At 38.8% G+C, this 17,579-nt stretch overlaps 1 protein-coding gene across 1 annotated transcript; it reads right to left on the reverse strand.

The window, feature by feature from the left end:
* Window positions 1–357: 357 nt before the first annotated feature.
* On the reverse strand, window positions 358–17,512 carry LOC108682085. The gene is made up of 8 exons (XM_047882235.1): window positions 17,326–17,512; window positions 14,196–14,384; window positions 13,021–13,147; window positions 12,972–12,988; window positions 3,255–3,664; window positions 2,576–2,788; window positions 1,347–1,961; window positions 358–646 (listed from the first exon to the last, which is right to left on the reverse strand). Exons 1-8 carry the CDS (start codon window positions 17,510–17,512, stop codon window positions 434–436), a joined length of 1,971 nt encoding a protein of 656 aa, XP_047738191.1. The 3' UTR covers window positions 358–433.
* Between the last annotated feature and the right edge of the window lie 67 nt (window positions 17,513–17,579).

Below are 17,579 nucleotides of genomic sequence, written 5' to 3' on the forward strand. Positions count from 1 at the left end.
AACATTTTCCCGCATTAGGTTTTAGTTCAATATATTGAGCATTATTGTCATGGAGGGGCAATAACTACATATGTACAATTACTGTGATTTTGATGAGAATAAAAACTTAACAGAGTCCCACGTTAGAATTTTTCTTGGTCATTATTAACTCGTGTGTGATCACCAATTTAATAATTTACAATCGGTAATAAATTAATAAGGACTTGCTGTCCAAAAAGTGACACTCTTTATGCACGTATCATTAATACGCCCTTATCTCAAGCCAAACAGAATATAGATGGCCCACGCGCTGTCTCTTATACACATCTAGATGTGTATAAGAGACATCAGTACAAGCAAAACAAACGGGAACGTGAATGACCTTATCTGTGATATCAGTGAGCTCAGCCTCTCTGCAAAAATACATATGCTATTACCCTACCGAGTAGCAGAATCACACAGAGCTTTCCTTGTTATCTGTTTTTCTATGGTGACAAGAATTAGCAACAGGTGATGCCTCCTCATGGCTGCTTGATTGGCACATGTAATCTTCTCTGAACGGCGGCGGCGGGTCAGGTAAGTTGTGCAACAGATCCTGTTGACTCAGTCTCATCTGCAGCTGAGACTGCGACTGTTGCCCGCCACGCCAGTCGTTGTAACGACTAGCCTGGCGTCAGAAAATGGAGGAGAATTAGGCCAGAAAACGTTATTTTGGGTACTAAATCATGTGATATTTTATTGAGTGAGATTCGCTTATCACTCGCAATATTTCAGGCGCCAATGATATCACAATTATTTTACAATAATAATTATATAATTGGTACACAATTTAACTCAACACAAACTGAGTAGAATTGTTCATGCTGTGATATAGGATTTACCATTGCAGTCAATGCATATCAACCGTTATCCTGCCGTTCTATAATTGCGATTAACACGACGTAACTTTTATTATTGAATAGAGAAAAATACCGAGTAGCTATCCAGTTACCTGATTTATTTTATGTGAATAATTTTTTACTTAAATTCTATGCTTGATTACCTAATTTATACACTTAAATGAATTTCAAGTAGGCGATGATTCAGAAAGTTAATCACAGTAATGATTTTTTATTGCCTTTGAACGAATATATTAAGAAATATGAGTTAAATTAACTTGTTTTATAATCAGAATAGAAGAATTTCTGTGCTGAAGCCTATTCAGCATTTATTAACTTATTTCACTCGAGATATTCCGTATTGAAGTTATTCCAGAAGACCTTCACAATAGAGCTCATCATTGATTGTGAATTAATGGTCGAGCTTATTCGTCATTTAATAGGAAAATAATAACGGATTGATGACTGATATTTATAATTGGTACTTGCCTGATGTCGGGCGTTGATCCTTTGAGAAATTTCCGGCTCGTTCCTGCCTCTCTGGAAGTCGAAACTTTCGCACGTTTGTTCTGAGGTAATTTGTTGTTTTTGACCAGCTTGATGATGACAATAGTGCTGGGGTTTATTCATTGCACTATTAATTGGTGAGCGATACGTCTGCTGTTGAAACTTGCCCGCTTGGCTGGACCCTGGTCGAGGTAAAGTAGATGAACAATAAAGATCATTTTGTAGTGCAGGTCCAATACCAGGGGAATGTTGTGCGCACTGGGGGCTTGGTATGGGGGATGAGGATGTGGATGAAGGAATTAGGTGAGATGTGGGGGCAGCAGTTGAGGATTTCTGGTAATTTGCATCGGTAATATGACCTCTGAACAACCTGTTGTCGCACGATGACTGCCGTAACGGTGGCTGTTGGTTTCGTATTCCTGTAAGTGTTATTGGGGCGTTAGACTCGCTGGGCATTGGTGGTCGCTGCTGTTGGTGCAGTTGCTGATATTGATGTTGCTGATTTTGTGATTGATGTTGCTGCTGATGCAGCTGATGTTGTTGATGCTGATGGCGATGCAGATGACCAATATCAGATGCCTGTTGCATTGAACGATTCTGTGTGAAGCAAAAAACGAATGCTTAGATTAATCAAACTGTTAAGGAAATGATTTAACGGGATATATCTGCGGATTACTCTATTACTTTTGGATTACTGATATTCTAGTATTCAGAGACTTAATTTAAAATGAACATAAACCATATAAATTTATGAATTAATTCATTCTAGTCCTAGCAAAAGGAATGAAATCGTATTTAAAATTTGCTCTAATCCAGAAACTATTTGAATCAAGAGCGATGGTTTCAAAATGCTCATAGAGGAGTAAAAAAAATAATACTGTATGAGGCTAAAACCTGCAATGTAGCATAAAGGTGTATAATGCATAATGCTAGGCTTGTAATTGTAGGTTAAATTAGAAGTTAAAGTCGTATCAAGATCTTAAACTCATATCAAAAACTATGGTAATTTTTTAACGCAAAAATTTTCCAATTTTGGTGAATAAAAAAACTATTAGAAGTAAATTGGGTGAAATATTCGTACATGAAATTAATATATTCTATTTTTTTAACATTTTTTCATCGGGTGAACTGAGTTCAAATTCTTTCTTTGCCCATAATAACATGTATAATTATTAAACCGTTTATTTTAGACAAAAATCATTGAAACTCACAATATTGGTGGTGCAAGAATACGCGTATCGGTCTGGCGGCAACAGAGTGGCGGCCCGACACTCGGGCTGATGGTTGGGACCGGCGGGACCGGCACTGAGACCGGGCTTGGAGCTCGGGCCGAGCAGCTGAAGGCTGGACGAGTCCCAGCCCGAGGAGCACACGCCCTGCTTCAGAGGGATCAAGTCGGGGTCCATCTCGCTCTCCGGCTCCACCTGTTGCGACATGGATCAAGGATTTTTTCATTAAAAACTGTTTTCTAGTATATAATTCGAGGATTTTAATTGGGATTTTTATAATTTGTGGACGATAATGAGTTTCCAAAGGTTTCTCACTAGTTTATTGACATTGTTTTCAACAGAAAAATACCATAATATAAAATGTTGACAACTGAGGTTTTGATCAGGTATTCCAGTTGCTATGATAAATGGTATTCTCTACACTTGAAGAACGAAATATTTTATACAAATCCCATCTTCAAGAAAATTTTATTAGAAAAGATATCAGTGCCAAACCAAAATCAATGGCAATAAGTAAAATATATGTTGCACTCATCCAATCATTTGAATTTTCAGTTGAAGCAGAATTTGTTGCCTTATGTGCGTAAATGGAACAAAGATTTCCTGGTGCGGAAAGAAGTTGTTCATCACTAAATTGTTTGCACATCACGCTATGGTGTACCTGAATATCCCTGTCACTGCAGCTGCCGGTGTGTTGAGATTGCAGTTCATCACAATGTTGGTTAGTCCCACAAGTCCCCAAGGTGGACTCAAGCGACGGCAAGCGTGGGGAAGAACACACCAGCCGTCCTGAGTTATCATCTCCGTCCAGGTTAAGTTGATCTCCTCTCACTCCATGAGTTCTAACTCGGATAGTTATAAGAACTATCAATATGATAACAACTATTAGTAGTCCGACTCCAACTCCCAGTGCCACAGGTAGTAGAGCATGAAATCTGCGTTCTGATAGCTTCTGTTTGCTGGAGACTTCCGAGTCTGAAGATGGAGGGAGCAAACTACCCGTAGAACTGCCGGTGTTTGAAACTGAGCCCGCCTGGCCTGGGTTGTGAACCTCGGCTTCCGAAGGACCAACTGCAAGTATAATATAGTTTTTGCATTAAATTCAAAATACTTAATTATGCCTTCCAAATTATCATTACTGTTATAGTTTATTATTATTCATAATTATTGTTAGTCCTTATAAGCGTAATAAGTTTTTACTGAATTACCTCAATTACTGATTTGCCAGATCGGTTTTCCTCAGAATATGAAAAACTCGTACGATAGATAAAATTATTGTTCGATACAATTTTTAAAATGCTTAGGAAGCCAATAAAAATAGTTCATAGAAAATTTCGTTGAATGTCGAGGATGGCCGTGGCAATCAACGCCGGACACTTTTTTTTATATAAACGAATAGAAACATAAAAAAATCTCTTATCGCATTTCTTTATTACTCTAAATTGTTTCCCAAATTTTTTTTCATTTAGCTGTCTTAAGAACACGTTATTTAGTTTAATAATACCAATAATAAATTCACTAACCTCTTTTACAATTTATTTCCTTTTTTCAATGAATTAATTTAATTTGTGTTCAGGATGTAGGATTACTACAAATCGAATTTTTGGACATGATTCGTTTTCATTAGAGCTAGAGAATAACAATTTAGTTGCTGGCATCAAGCAACTCAATTACTTACAGGTGCCCGTGATGTCAACTAGAAAGATCCTCAGACTGCATTTCTATTTTATTAATCCCTTTTCAATCATCTATGGAGAATCCAATCACATAGAAGGGTTTTCACTCATAACTTTCTCTTTAAGGTTTATTGGCCTTCTACGTGCGTCACTTACATTTTCCTAAGGTGTGGAAATATTTTCATTCATGTTACTGTTTTATCAGCCCTGAAATACATTTTTTACTTCAACTTATCATCCAAATTGTACGACTTATAATATTCTTCACATATTTTTTTTAATTGAAGGGACCTGCATTATCCCACGAAATTTATTCGCCAGGTTTCCATCACATATTAACGTGATCACAACGCTCAAATATTCGCCATAATAACGTGATTCACAGAGCTCAGAAGTCAAACTTAACCAGCTTTTCGTCGACATAAGATTTCCAAAACTGAAAATAAAACTCAATTCAGATTACCTCGAAATTTGAATTCCAAGTGAACGCCACTCGAGACGCTGCATCAAAGAATGACGACTACCTTAAATTGCTTGCGTCAGCTGAGACTTTTGCTCCTAGGTCGCTCATCTTACCCTATTAAACATCGCCTCAAGTTGTGAAATGGCCATTGAAAATTCGACAATTTCCCGGTACTGATTCGGCTCTAATTTTCAATAGAGCAAAGTCATCAATTCTGCAGCATCAGCAACAGAGGCCGTTGGCGTCTGTTTAACGGCAACGCTGCCGCCTCTAAATCGTTTGAAAAATGCATTCCGCAGTGAAGCAAAAAGGTTAACACGGACCGAACTTCATGGATTAATGTGGGGTGAACCGCCATTAAATGGTCGCTATGAGACCCTGCCATATATTACTGCATCTTGCTTGAACTTTCACCTATGAAAGTTCAATCTTGAATAAACTAAAGATAGGGTAAACAACTTAAGTTGTAATTGATTGAATTTAAAGTGAAATGAGCAGTTTCTTGTTCAGAAAGTAAGTATGTTCGATACTTGCTAAAGTTTCTATCCCATAGGGCTTTACGGACGAATTTTGATGATCTTGATACTATTAAATACCTTTAAACATTTCTTTTAACTTTCAAAATATTTGTTTACCTAAAATCCAGCTAATGTAGCCAAATTTCAAGATTGTTTCAATTTAAACCGTACACACTTGTACACATCCATGTAAATTGGTTAACCATGCACTGCAACTGCAAGCCAGAACTTGTCACTGCCACCGCCGAATCTTATATTTTCTCAACACGTACACATTCAAGGCAATTAAATTTTAATATTAACAAAAATTTCATCGGTTGCCATAACCATTCGCTTTCAACCAACACGCCAGTTTTTTGGAAACTTTATGAAATTATTCTATATCTATTGTTACGTTGCAGTTAAATTGATACGTTATTAAATAAACAATGCTCATTGGCTTTTCTTTACCAATAATTAATTAGAAGAAAATTACTTTTTCTTTCGGATTACATGAAATGTAATCCGAAATATATTGAGCAATAAGGAAGTAACTACGATTGGAAGTAATTACGAGTGATGAAGATTGCGGATCGATTAACATTTATAATCTTTGTCCACCTACAAGTTTTTACTTCGAATATGCCCAATTAGTGATAGTTGCATAGACAAGGATTGATGTATAATTCTTACACTGAGAAAAATTAATCGTCAATATTGTCCAAATACTGACACACAATCTGCTCGAAGCACTGATTTGCCCTCTTATCGGGCCATACTAGGCCAGAGTGACCCACACATGAGCCAATAGTGCATCACTAAGTGGACAAAGCTGTGCTCATTGCGTCGAGTGTAGACCACTACGTGGACAAAGCTGTGCTCATTGCGTCGAGTGTAGACCACTAAGTGTAGACCACTAAGTGGACAAAGCTGTGCTCATTGCGTCGAGTGTAGACCACTTGTTTGTGGCAGCGTGGCGAACGGACGTTCGGTGTCGCGCGAGGTCCGCCGGTTACATTTAATTTTGCCGGTTCAACTGTGTTATTGCATTCTGTACTGAAGTGTCCCAGTGAATAGTCTGGAATTAAGTGAAGTCAGTAAAAAATTGAGTGCAAGTAACAATTGATTAAAAAACTGAGTATAGCCAATAAAAATTGAGTGCGGGTAACGATTGATTGAGAAAAAATTGAGTACGATTTAACTCTGTTGACTCATACTATACTGAAATGTTCCAGTGAATAGTCTGGAATTAAGTAAAGTATGTAAAAAGTGAGTGAGTCACCAATTGATTGTGAAACATGGCAGCCAAAGTCTGTGTTAGTAAACCTGCCGGAGAATGTCTGGAATGCAACAAATGCAATATTGGACAATTAGCACTAAGATGTATCACATGCAGACAATTTTGTCACTTCGAATGTTCACTACTTCCAGAAAACCAACTTGCAAGGTATTTAAAAACGAGAACATCATTCATATGTAGAAAATGCGTTTTGAACGAAGGGTGGGCGAAAGAAGCCATGGAGAGTGTGCAAACGGTTCAAGCGTCCGAGAGAAGAAGGCCTATCATGAATGGGTCTCCGTGTTCGACTAAGACGCGGCTACCCTCAACTCCCCTCACTCCCTCACCTCCCCTTACTCTCTCAACTCCCCTCACTCCCTCCCCCCCATCCCTCACTGCTGCCCGACATGAGCCGCCTACCCCAACCCTTGACCGTAGCGTTGCCCCTCCCCTCTCCTCTTTAAATGCATCGAACAAGAAGCATTTAACTGTTAAGAAACGCGTTTGCTGGAGATATCTTCAGGGCAAGTGCGATTAGGAGAATGAATAAATGAACTGTAACTATTCTCACCCTAAGATCTGTCAAAAATTTGCAACATTTGGCAGCAAAAACCAACGCGGATGCAAAGACGGGAGAGACTGTCAATATTACCATCCTTTCCTATGCTGGAATACTATTAAAAATGTAACTTGCAAACGTGATTCCTGTCGGTTTCACCACCTTAAACTCAACCTGCAGTTGAGTGGTAATGCCGAAGAGAGACGTGACTCTGATAGTTCCTTCTCGGAACACAGGATAGATTATACTGCCAAACCCAAAACATCAGAAAGAAATTACACGGTTAAAAAAAAATCAGTTCTGGGAAGGGCGAATCTATCGAAATCAAAGGTACAGAGCAGTTCCAAAAATTTCCGCACCGGCCAAAACATCCTGCCGGAGTGAAGAAGAACAAACAGGACTCGATATCAAGCGCAGCAATTTTTTGGCCTACAGAGGCAAGTAGATCGATTCAACAACAAATGCAGCAGCTGTTGACATTGCACGAACAGCAGAAATCACAGCAACAGCTGCGGAGCCAGAGACCCCTGGCAGTGCAGTGTGAAGGCCCGTTCACACTAGGGGCAACACACGAGAGTCAAGTGCATCAAAGCGCATGCAGAGGCGCTTAGCAGCCTCTGCATGCGCTTCTTGACCGATTGACGAGCTAACGATTGGCAGGGGCCATGCCTCATGCAACACAAGCGCGGCGCTTAGTAGATAGCTATTAAAGAATTGATATCACTTGTATGCTTAAATCGCAAATTAACTAAGAATTTAAATTAAATTAAATTAAAAATTTAAATCAAATTAAAAATCTAAATTAATTAATTAAAGAAATTCAATTCGTTCTATGGTTTCAACGTATTAATTTGTGACTTCTGATTTGTGATTCTAGATTCTACGAACTGACTGATGATGGAGCTGGTCTCCGAAACGTTTTCTATAAAGATATGAATTTTTGTGGACTATTCTTTGCTTTTAAATTCTTAGTTAGTAGATAGCTGTCTGTGGTCTAGTTGGAGTCACTCTCTAGTAGAGCGCCGAATTGATCTTTATAGAGAACACGAATGCCTATGAAGTGTTCGGTCAAAGGAGTACAAAAATCGAAATGCAAATGATGTAAGTTATTTTTACGTGACGTGTTTAGTTTATGTGATTTTAGCAACTCCTGACAATTTATGCATTACCGTTTAGCGATTTCAAAGGATGATATAATATCGGTACGAATATTGGAACTTTTTATTTAAGGATAGACTATATTTTTTATAAACTGTATCTTTTTGAATGTGCTAGTTCTCTAATTATGATGCATATGCTAAATTCTCGTTTACAACTGGCATAGTGCGAAGAATGACGGACCGCAACACACCCGAAAACTATGGCCCACAGCTCGAATTCGGTTACATCCATCCTCATTGACGTCTAGGTGGCAACTAATGTTCAAAGCGCGCGGTCTCAAACTACCGAGTACAAAAGTAGAGTGAACGGTCGTGCGCGGTGAGGCACTGCAGCAAACGACTCAAAGCGCATGTCGTTGCCACTAGTGTAAACGGGCCTTTACAGCAACTAAGGACGCAAGGAAGGGAAGAGTCTAGCATCATGATAGCTAATATAGAGGGACTCTTCCCAAGAAGAAAACGCCACAAGATCGGCGTACTTAAAGAAATTGTTGAGACAGAAGGAATAGTCATGCTTGCCTTAACCGAGTCACACCTAAGAGAAGATATCCAAGATGGAGAAATCGAGATAAAGGCTTTCAACATTACCGAGCAGATCGAAAAGAAGGGAGAAGAAAAGGAGGCGTTATAGTCTACCTCAGAAACTTCTTCGCGGCAAAAACAGTTCCCCTGCATTTAGGCTCCAATGGATATGTGGAAATGTTGAGGAGACCACACTGTCTGACCATCGACTAGTGGTGGTCAAGACAACAATTGAGAGGGGAACCCAGCCGACCTCGAGAGGGGCTAGCTAGACTAAATTTCCATCATCGAAGAACAGACTGGGAGGCCATTGGGAATAAACTCCTTGAAACTGACTGGACATCTGAACTTCTGGAATTAAACGCCGAAACAATGTACAACAAACTGTGCGAATTATTACTGCAGGTGTGCGAGCGTCACACGCCGGAAAAAACGACCCCCAAACGCCACATAATTCTGAGGGACAGACGGATCCTTATGAGAAAACGAGCGAGCTTGAACAACCAGATAACAGATGCCTCCGGGAATATAGAGAGGCAGAGGATGGAACATCTAAAGCAGTGGTTCCCAAACTTTTTCAGGCTGGCGCCCCCTTTGGCTCCATAATAAATTTCTAGCGCCCCCCACAGACACATTTAAACATACGCCTATTTCTTGAAATTTAGTACACTGCAATTTTAAAAGATAAAGGTTAAAACAAATATGTATTTCACAAATAGAGCCCATATTTAGTGAGCCAATATGTTTTTCAGCTGTTTTAACTGTTTCAGCACTGTAAACCTAGGACGTCTCGGGCAAATTTACGGCCGGACTCGTGGCCGGTCTCACGACCAATCTCCAAATTCAATTCTCAAGTAATATCTCTCTTACTAATGACCGGAGCTCTATGAAACTTGGAATATGTATTCATCAGAACCTAGCGGTGATGTTTGGATCGTGAAAATTATGTAAAATTTCACCTTCATTCGTGAGTTATATTGCGATACAGGCCGCCGAAATTCGCAGTGATCAAAAAATTTTTTCCAAGCTACTGAACAGATTTTAACGAAAATTTACATATACATTCCTAACTACCAAACGGTGATTTTTTCGCTATTAAAAAATTTTTCGATTCAACCTTCGTTTGCGAGTTTTTTTTTTTTTTTATTTCACCGTCATTCTTGATTTCACACTTCCTTATATTCGGCCCGTATCACCGGATAATTTGTCGCTTAAATTCGCGGCGATCAAGAAATTCCTTGAACGAAACAGAATTACTGAACAGATTTGAACGAAACTTTGTATATAAAACAGATTACTTACTGAACAGATTTGAACGAAACTTTGTATATAAAACAGATTACTTACTGAACAGATTTGAACGAAACTTTGTATATAGAAACCTAACCTCCCAACGGTGATGTTTAGCTCGTGACAATTTTTCTATTTTGTTTTCGTTCGCGAGTTATACAGATATAGGAGAAACGACCTGCTTTTCTACCGGTCGGTTTAACCAAGAGCCGTTTACGTATAGCCGTATAACTCGCAAAAAAAGGCAAACGAAATAACTTTTACGAGCTAAACATCACCGTTGCTGAGGTTAGGTATTTAAATACTAAGTTTCATTCAAATCTGCTTGGAAGAAATTTCTTGATTACTGCGAATTTAAGCACGTATTGCTGTTTAAATCAGGAATGGAAGTTAAATGAAAAAAAAAACTCGTGGACGAAGGTATAATCGAAGAAATTTTCACAAGCTAAACATTACCGTTCGGTAGTTAGGACTGTAAATTCAAAATTTCGTTCGAATCTGTTCAGTAGTTTGGAAAAAATACCTTAATCACTGAGAATTTCGGCCCGTATTGCCATATAAAAATGGCAAAAACATTGGAAGGCAGAATTAAAAAAAATTTCACGAGCTAAACATTACCGTTAGGTCCTAATGAATACGTATACCAAGTTTAATCGAGTTAATTTCATTATTTTTGGAGATATTTCTTGATCTTTGAATTTGGAAATAGGCCCTGAGACCGGCCGTTAATTTGTCCGAGTAGTAAGCCCAGGAGAGGTTAAAAAACAGATCTGGGTGAAGAAACCATCGCTGGGAGTCATGTGCTGCACGTGTTGTGTGCAAATCATCAAACAAACGTTCGAACTTCTGACATTGACTTCGGACTACCGCCCCCCTATCGCCCCCCTACTGCCCTCTTCTTCCTTACCGCCCCCCAAAATCTTTCCACCGCCCCCAGGGGGGCGATATCGCCCACTTTGGGAACCACTGATCTAAAGGTTAAAATTAAGGAAACTGAACGACAGTTGCAGGACTCACACGAGGCCGAGCAACAAATTGCAGAGGCGCAAGCGGTGTCTGCCATTCGAGAGAATCCCAAATATTCCTACAAATATGCCCGGTCAAAGGCCGAAATCAGAGCCTCAGTGGGGCCTCTGAAAAATAACGATGTCCTTGTTGGAGACGACAAGGGCATGTGCGAACTTCTGGGAGCTCAATTTGAAAAAGTATTCAGCGAACCCCGATACTCAAGGCAGGAGAACGAAATTGTAGTCATTCAAGAACTTCCAGGGGATCGGGAGCTGATGAGCATTGAGTTTGAAACGCCGGATCTAGAGAGGAGTATGCAAGAACTATCTACTTATTCGGCTCCCGGGCCGGATGGGGTCCCTGCAGTATTACTGAAAAGATGTGTCGGTGCACTAAAGATCCCTCTGACTTTGCTCTGGAAAACATCATTGAGAGAAGGAAATGTCCAAGTGACCTTAAATTAGGGCTAATTACCCCTATCTACAAAGGAGGCGCAAGAGACAAACCCCAAAATTACAGGCCGGTTACATTAACATTACACGTAATCAAAGTATTTGAGAAGGTTGTTGCCAGAAGGTTGGTGCAGTACATGGAAGACGCTGACCTTTTCAACAGAAGGCAACACGGTTTTAGACGAAATCGTTCCTGTTTGTCTCAGTTACTGGAGCATCACCACCAAATCCTGGCCATGCTGGAAGAGGGGCCCGGGGTGGACGTGGTGTATTTGGATTTCGCGAAAGCGTTTGACAAAGTCGACCATGGAGTGCTCTTCAGAAAATAAAGACTGCTGGGAGTCGGAGGTGAATTGCTGGCATGGATCCACAGCTTCCTAACAGAAAAACTACAAGCTGTAGTTGTTGGAGAATCGAGATCGAGCGTGGCTAGGGTGAAGAGTGGAGTACCACAGGGAACGGTACTCGGCCTGTCTCTTATACACATCTAGATGTGTATAAGAGACAGGAGTACTGCAGACCGCTGGACAAACTATCCAGCTGCAAGAATAGAATCAATGGTTTTAAAACGGATTAAATGGATTTCCACTGAGAACTGCAGACCGCTGGACAAACTGTCCAGCTGCAAGAATAGAATCAATGGTTTTAATACGGATTGCCAGATAGCTTAGTCCACGTACAAAACGGGTCCAAAAAAGGTAAATAATATTTACTATGAAATTTGTATGTTACGGTGCAATTAATTTTGTATTAATTTTAATTAGTTAATTTTTAACAATTCAGTTTTGATTTTTTGTTCTTGTAAAATAAAATGAGGAAGTATCATAGTCATAAATTTTTGCCGGCCTGCCCGGCCAATACAATCAAAAAACTAAATCACGGAATTTATCAGGAAAGAAAGACAATCTGGCAACCTTGTTTTCGATGCGACTAATTACAATAATCCTACAGCATCAGGAAGGAAATTTAATAAAAAAATTTAAAGCCTGTACATTTCCAGAGAAATAGTAATGAATGTGATTCTAAATTTTAATAAATGTGATTCATGCCTGCCCAGTAAATCTTTAAAATTTATTTAAAACTTTATGAATTCGCCTCACATCGCGGAAGCGTAGACGATTAAGATTGTGTGGTAGCTGTTTATCAAATGGCATGATTAAACGTCTGTTGATGTTGATCATCATGAATGATTCTTTCATTGATATATTTTCGGCTGATACAAATCTATCATCAAGTGCACAATAATCATTTTAAAAAGTTGATAATCAACTTAAAAAGTTTATTATACCAGTAAGCCAGTAAATTTTTGTTTCATGCAGCCACAATCAACAACCTGGATTGCTGGCCCAACCCCTCGAGTCCAAAAATACCGATTACTGAGTATCACAAAACTGACAATTGACTCTCCAAGTTGACTTGCTCAGACCATTTTTGTTATATCAAGTCAATTAAATATTACTCAAGTGACTGACCAGGAACTCGGGCGAGGCTGCGGTGAGGTTGACGATGGGGGAGTTAGGCAGGCCGGTGGAGGCCCTGAGGTGGAAGGCTGCTTCTGAACCCCCGTCCTCGCCCGCCATGCACACGATGCGCAGCGTCGTGCGCATACCGCGCGCAACCGTGCAGTTAGACGGCGATTCTGGCTTCCCTGCACTCAAAAAACCGCGAAATTTTATGGTTTTAAAACGGATTAAATGGATTTCCACTGAGTACTGCAGACCGCTGGATAAACTATCCAGCAGGAAGAATAGAATCAATGGTTTTTAAACGGATTGCCAGATGGCCTAGTCCGCGTACAAAACAGGTCCAAAAAAGGTAGATAATATTTACTAAGAAATTTGTATGTTACGGTGCAATTAATTTTGTATTAATTTTAATTAATTAATTTTCAACAATTCAATTTTGATTTCTTGTTCATGTAAAATAAAATGAGGAAGTATCGTCGTCATAAATTTTTGACAGCCTGCCCAGCCAACACAATTAAAAAACTAAATCACGGAATTTATCCGGAAAGGAAGACCATCTGGCAACCCTGTTTTCAATACGGAGGAGTTACGACTAATTACAATAATCCTACAGCTGCAAGAAGGAAATTGAATAGAAAATTTTACAGCCTGTACATTTTCAGAGAAATAGTAATGAATGTGATTCTAGATTTTAATGAATGTGATTCATGTCTGCCCAATAAATCTTTAAAATTTATTTAAAACTTTATGAATTCACGTCACATCGCGGAAGCGTAGAGGATTAAGCTTGTGTGGTTGCTGTTATCAAATGGCATGATTATCCGTCTGTTGATGCTGATGTTGAGCATCATGAATGATTATTTCATTGTTATATTTCCAGTTGATACAAATCTATCATCAAGTGCACAAAAATCATTTTAAAAAATTGATAATCAACCTAAAAATTTTATAATCAACCTAAAAAGTTGGTAATCAACTTAAAAATTTTATAATCAACCTAAAAAGTTGGTAATCAACTTAAAAATTGATTATATAATCAACTCAAAAAGTTGATTATGCCAGAAAGCCTGTAATTTGATGTTTCATGCAGCGGCCTTCGACAACTAGGATTGCTGGCCTAAGCCCTCGAGTCCAATAAAACCGATTATTGAGCATCACAAAACTGACAATTGAGTAACCTAGTTGACTTGCTCAGCTCATTTTTGTTATATCAAGCCAATTAAATATTACTCAAGCGACTGACCAGGAACTCCGGCGAGGCTGCGGTGAGGTTGACGACGGGGGAGTTAGGCAGGCCGGTGGAGGCCCTGAGGTGGAAGGCTGCTTCTGAACCCCCGTCCTCGCCCGCCGTGCACACGATGCGCAGCGTCGTGCGCATACCGCGCGCAACCGTGCAGTTAGACGGCGATTCTGGCTTCCCTGCACTCAAAAAACCGCGAAATTTTCTAATAACGAGGCAAATTGTGTGCCATTAGAGTGTGAATTTGTGAGAATAGCAGGCAAATGCACGTGAAAATGGAACTTGGGAGCGCCAAACTTTGGTAGTATTGGGCAACAGGAATGCGATGCCAAATCTAGTCGACAATTTGTTAGTATAATTTGCATCGAAATAATCTGATAGTATAAATCGATTTCATTCACAATGAAATATAAAAATGCGAGCGCCTATTTTTTGAAAAAGGGTAGCACCGAATCTTGATCAATTGAATTGTTCAGCGCTGAATAAAATAATTTTCAAATCAAATCAATATTATAGTATTACTCATTCTGTAAACCTATTTCTAAAGGACCAGTTCTTCACGAAATTTTGCTGGATTCATTCCTTACATTTTTCATTGTTTGTTTATACAAACTCACACTGAATATAAATTCTTGCCGAGGGAGACAAATAAGATTGATCGGGTTCAACTGGTTCAATGACCACGATCAACTGGAGGAATGGATACTAGCAGCTTTGAAATTTAATGTCAAACTAATATCAAGTAATATTAACAGTACAAAAACTGAATAACTAAGTAATAATAATAACTAAATTAATACTACAATTATTTTATCATTGGTCAGGAAGGCAAAATATTTAAAGAAATACGAAATGAGTCACACAGACTATTGAAAATCTCGAATTGTATGCTTCCATTCCGTGAAGTCCTATGGAAAAGTGGCAAGAAAATACGTGTGTATTCGGATACATCGTCTTTTTGCAGAACGAATGAAAGGTATCAATTTCACAGAACATAAACGATTCTTCTCGGAAATAACTTCGTTTTTAAATGCATTGTAGTAACGTTGAGTGAGTGCGCAGTATATTCAGTTTTATTAATTCAACAAAGCGATGTTACGGCAATTCCTTCGCTATTTATGCTCCCGATGTGAAAGGTTTACGAGTGAATACTGAGCAGTTTTAATTAAACAGAGCTCGGAGAATTAAATGCATTACAAGTTTCTAGATATTGATAGTCAATCTGTGTATACATCGCATCGGCGCTGTAAACTGAAGAATGTAGCAGAGAAATTTGTATTCAACGTTAAATATTTGTTAGTCAATTTGTTGATATCATGTTTATAGAAGAAGTTTTCCATCACGCAATACAGTTTCAGGATTAATATTTAACAAATTTTACACCTATTTTCTATCTATTAATATAAACTGAAAAACCTTCTAAGTCGTATTTTATGACGGATATTACAAGGAAAACACGGATGCTTGATGTCAAATAATTTTTCATGGCGAATTCTGAGTCAAATAATGAAAAGCAAATAACTTTTGTTGTCTTCGCATTAGCACACGTGAACTATTTTGTCTTTTGAAGTGAATAAAAGTGAATAATGAATAATCATCGAGTTCCTCAGTCGCATTCTATTAATTCACGATTCTCCACGACACGTTCTGCAATGCAGTTCTCGATGAGTTCTCGGTCTCTCTCTCTCGACAGACGAACAGAGTATATGAATATCAGTACATTTTTCGGCTTACGAATAATATGACGTTTTCATCCGTTAGAAATTGATTAAAGTAAACGCTTTTGCTTCATATATTGGCTGTATTATGAATGGACACTGAATGCCTCGCGTAGGTACACCAAAGAAACTATGTATTTTATTGTAATTCGTGCACGCATTCATTTGCGGTGTGCTAGCTATTGCGGTGGCTATTATTAGTTATATTTATATGATGATAGTGCAACAAATTTATCCAGTAAGACAGATAAATAAATGTTACCTATGATGCTTAGATGCCATGTTTATTTTTTAAACTCATGTTGTTCATTATCATGTGCGGTAAGACTAAATTTTATTCTGATTTTTCATGCACATTGTTTGTTATCCTCCGAATAAATCACATTGCAGTGATTTTGTTACAATAAATAAAGAAAAATGTAGACAAAATATGAACATTTTCAAACTTTGTTCTATTTTCCATTCAATGAGAGGACAGTATTTGATTTACAAGTAAATGTTTACAATTATGGTTTCCCATAACGTATCGAAAATGTGACCATAAAATTATGTTGATGAAGATTGCTATTTGTCTATTGAAGGTATAAGCAACGAAGTCGTAATTGTGATTTTTCAAGCATCGATCTATAAAGAATGTAAACACTCAGGAGACTTGATATATTTAGAAAACATTTCTGCCCGTCAACTCTGATTTGAGGAGCTGCTGCCAAGCTAACTCAACCCATGCATGATTTTCTACACAAGTACAATTGTGAACTAAATTCAAAAGAAAAATTTTCTTTGAAGTCAATGGGATCATCTAACGTGTGGGCGTAAATTAAAAAATTTAATAAGTTGCTAATGCACGATAAGATGTATTTGCATTACAAGTCATGGTGGTCTTTCTTTCAGCAAATGATTTCGTTCATCCAACAAGTACGACGATTTTCAACCAACAATAAGTGCCTTAGCATATACGTTAAATATTGCAGTATTATATTCTTGAATATTGAAATAGTATTTGCAATAATCTTTCTTTGCTACTAAAGATTAGTTTCGTACACGAGATGAAAATCAATACAGAGAGATCTGATCGCAAGGAAAAATGCCTCTTAATTGTACCTTGACAAGCGGGAAATATATTTTTTACAAAAAATAATTGACTATGGTTACGATTTGCATCATAAATGATAAATCTACGAAATTACCCAAAATACTGCCACATTTTTCCGTGCTACAAAGCATATATCGAAATTGAATACAGGGGCTCAGCAACCGAACCAATGACACACAGTCCCTCTCACCTGCCGGCACATTATTAAAGAGGCAAACATTCCCACTCACCGGCCGGCACATTATTCTATAGGCAATCATCCCACTCACCGGCCGGCACAATGTGGTAGAGACAAACATCCCCACTCACCGGCCGGCACAATGTGGTAGAGACAAACATCCCCACTCACCGGCCGACGCAATGTGGTAGAGGCAAGGCTCCCACTCACAGGCCGGCACAATGTGTTAGAGGCAAACATTCCACTCACCGGCCGGCACAATGTGGTAGAGGCAAGGCTCCCACTCACCGACCGGCACAATGTGGTAGAGGCAAACATCCCACTAACCGGCCGGCACAATGTGGTAGAGGCAAACATCCCACTCACCGGCCGGCACAATGTGGTA

This window comes from Hyalella azteca, unplaced genomic scaffold, assembly GCF_000764305.2.
Source record: "Hyalella azteca isolate HAZT.00-mixed unplaced genomic scaffold, Hazt_2.0.2 contig9981, whole genome shotgun sequence".
Taxonomy (NCBI): domain Eukaryota; kingdom Metazoa; phylum Arthropoda; class Malacostraca; order Amphipoda; family Hyalellidae; genus Hyalella; species Hyalella azteca.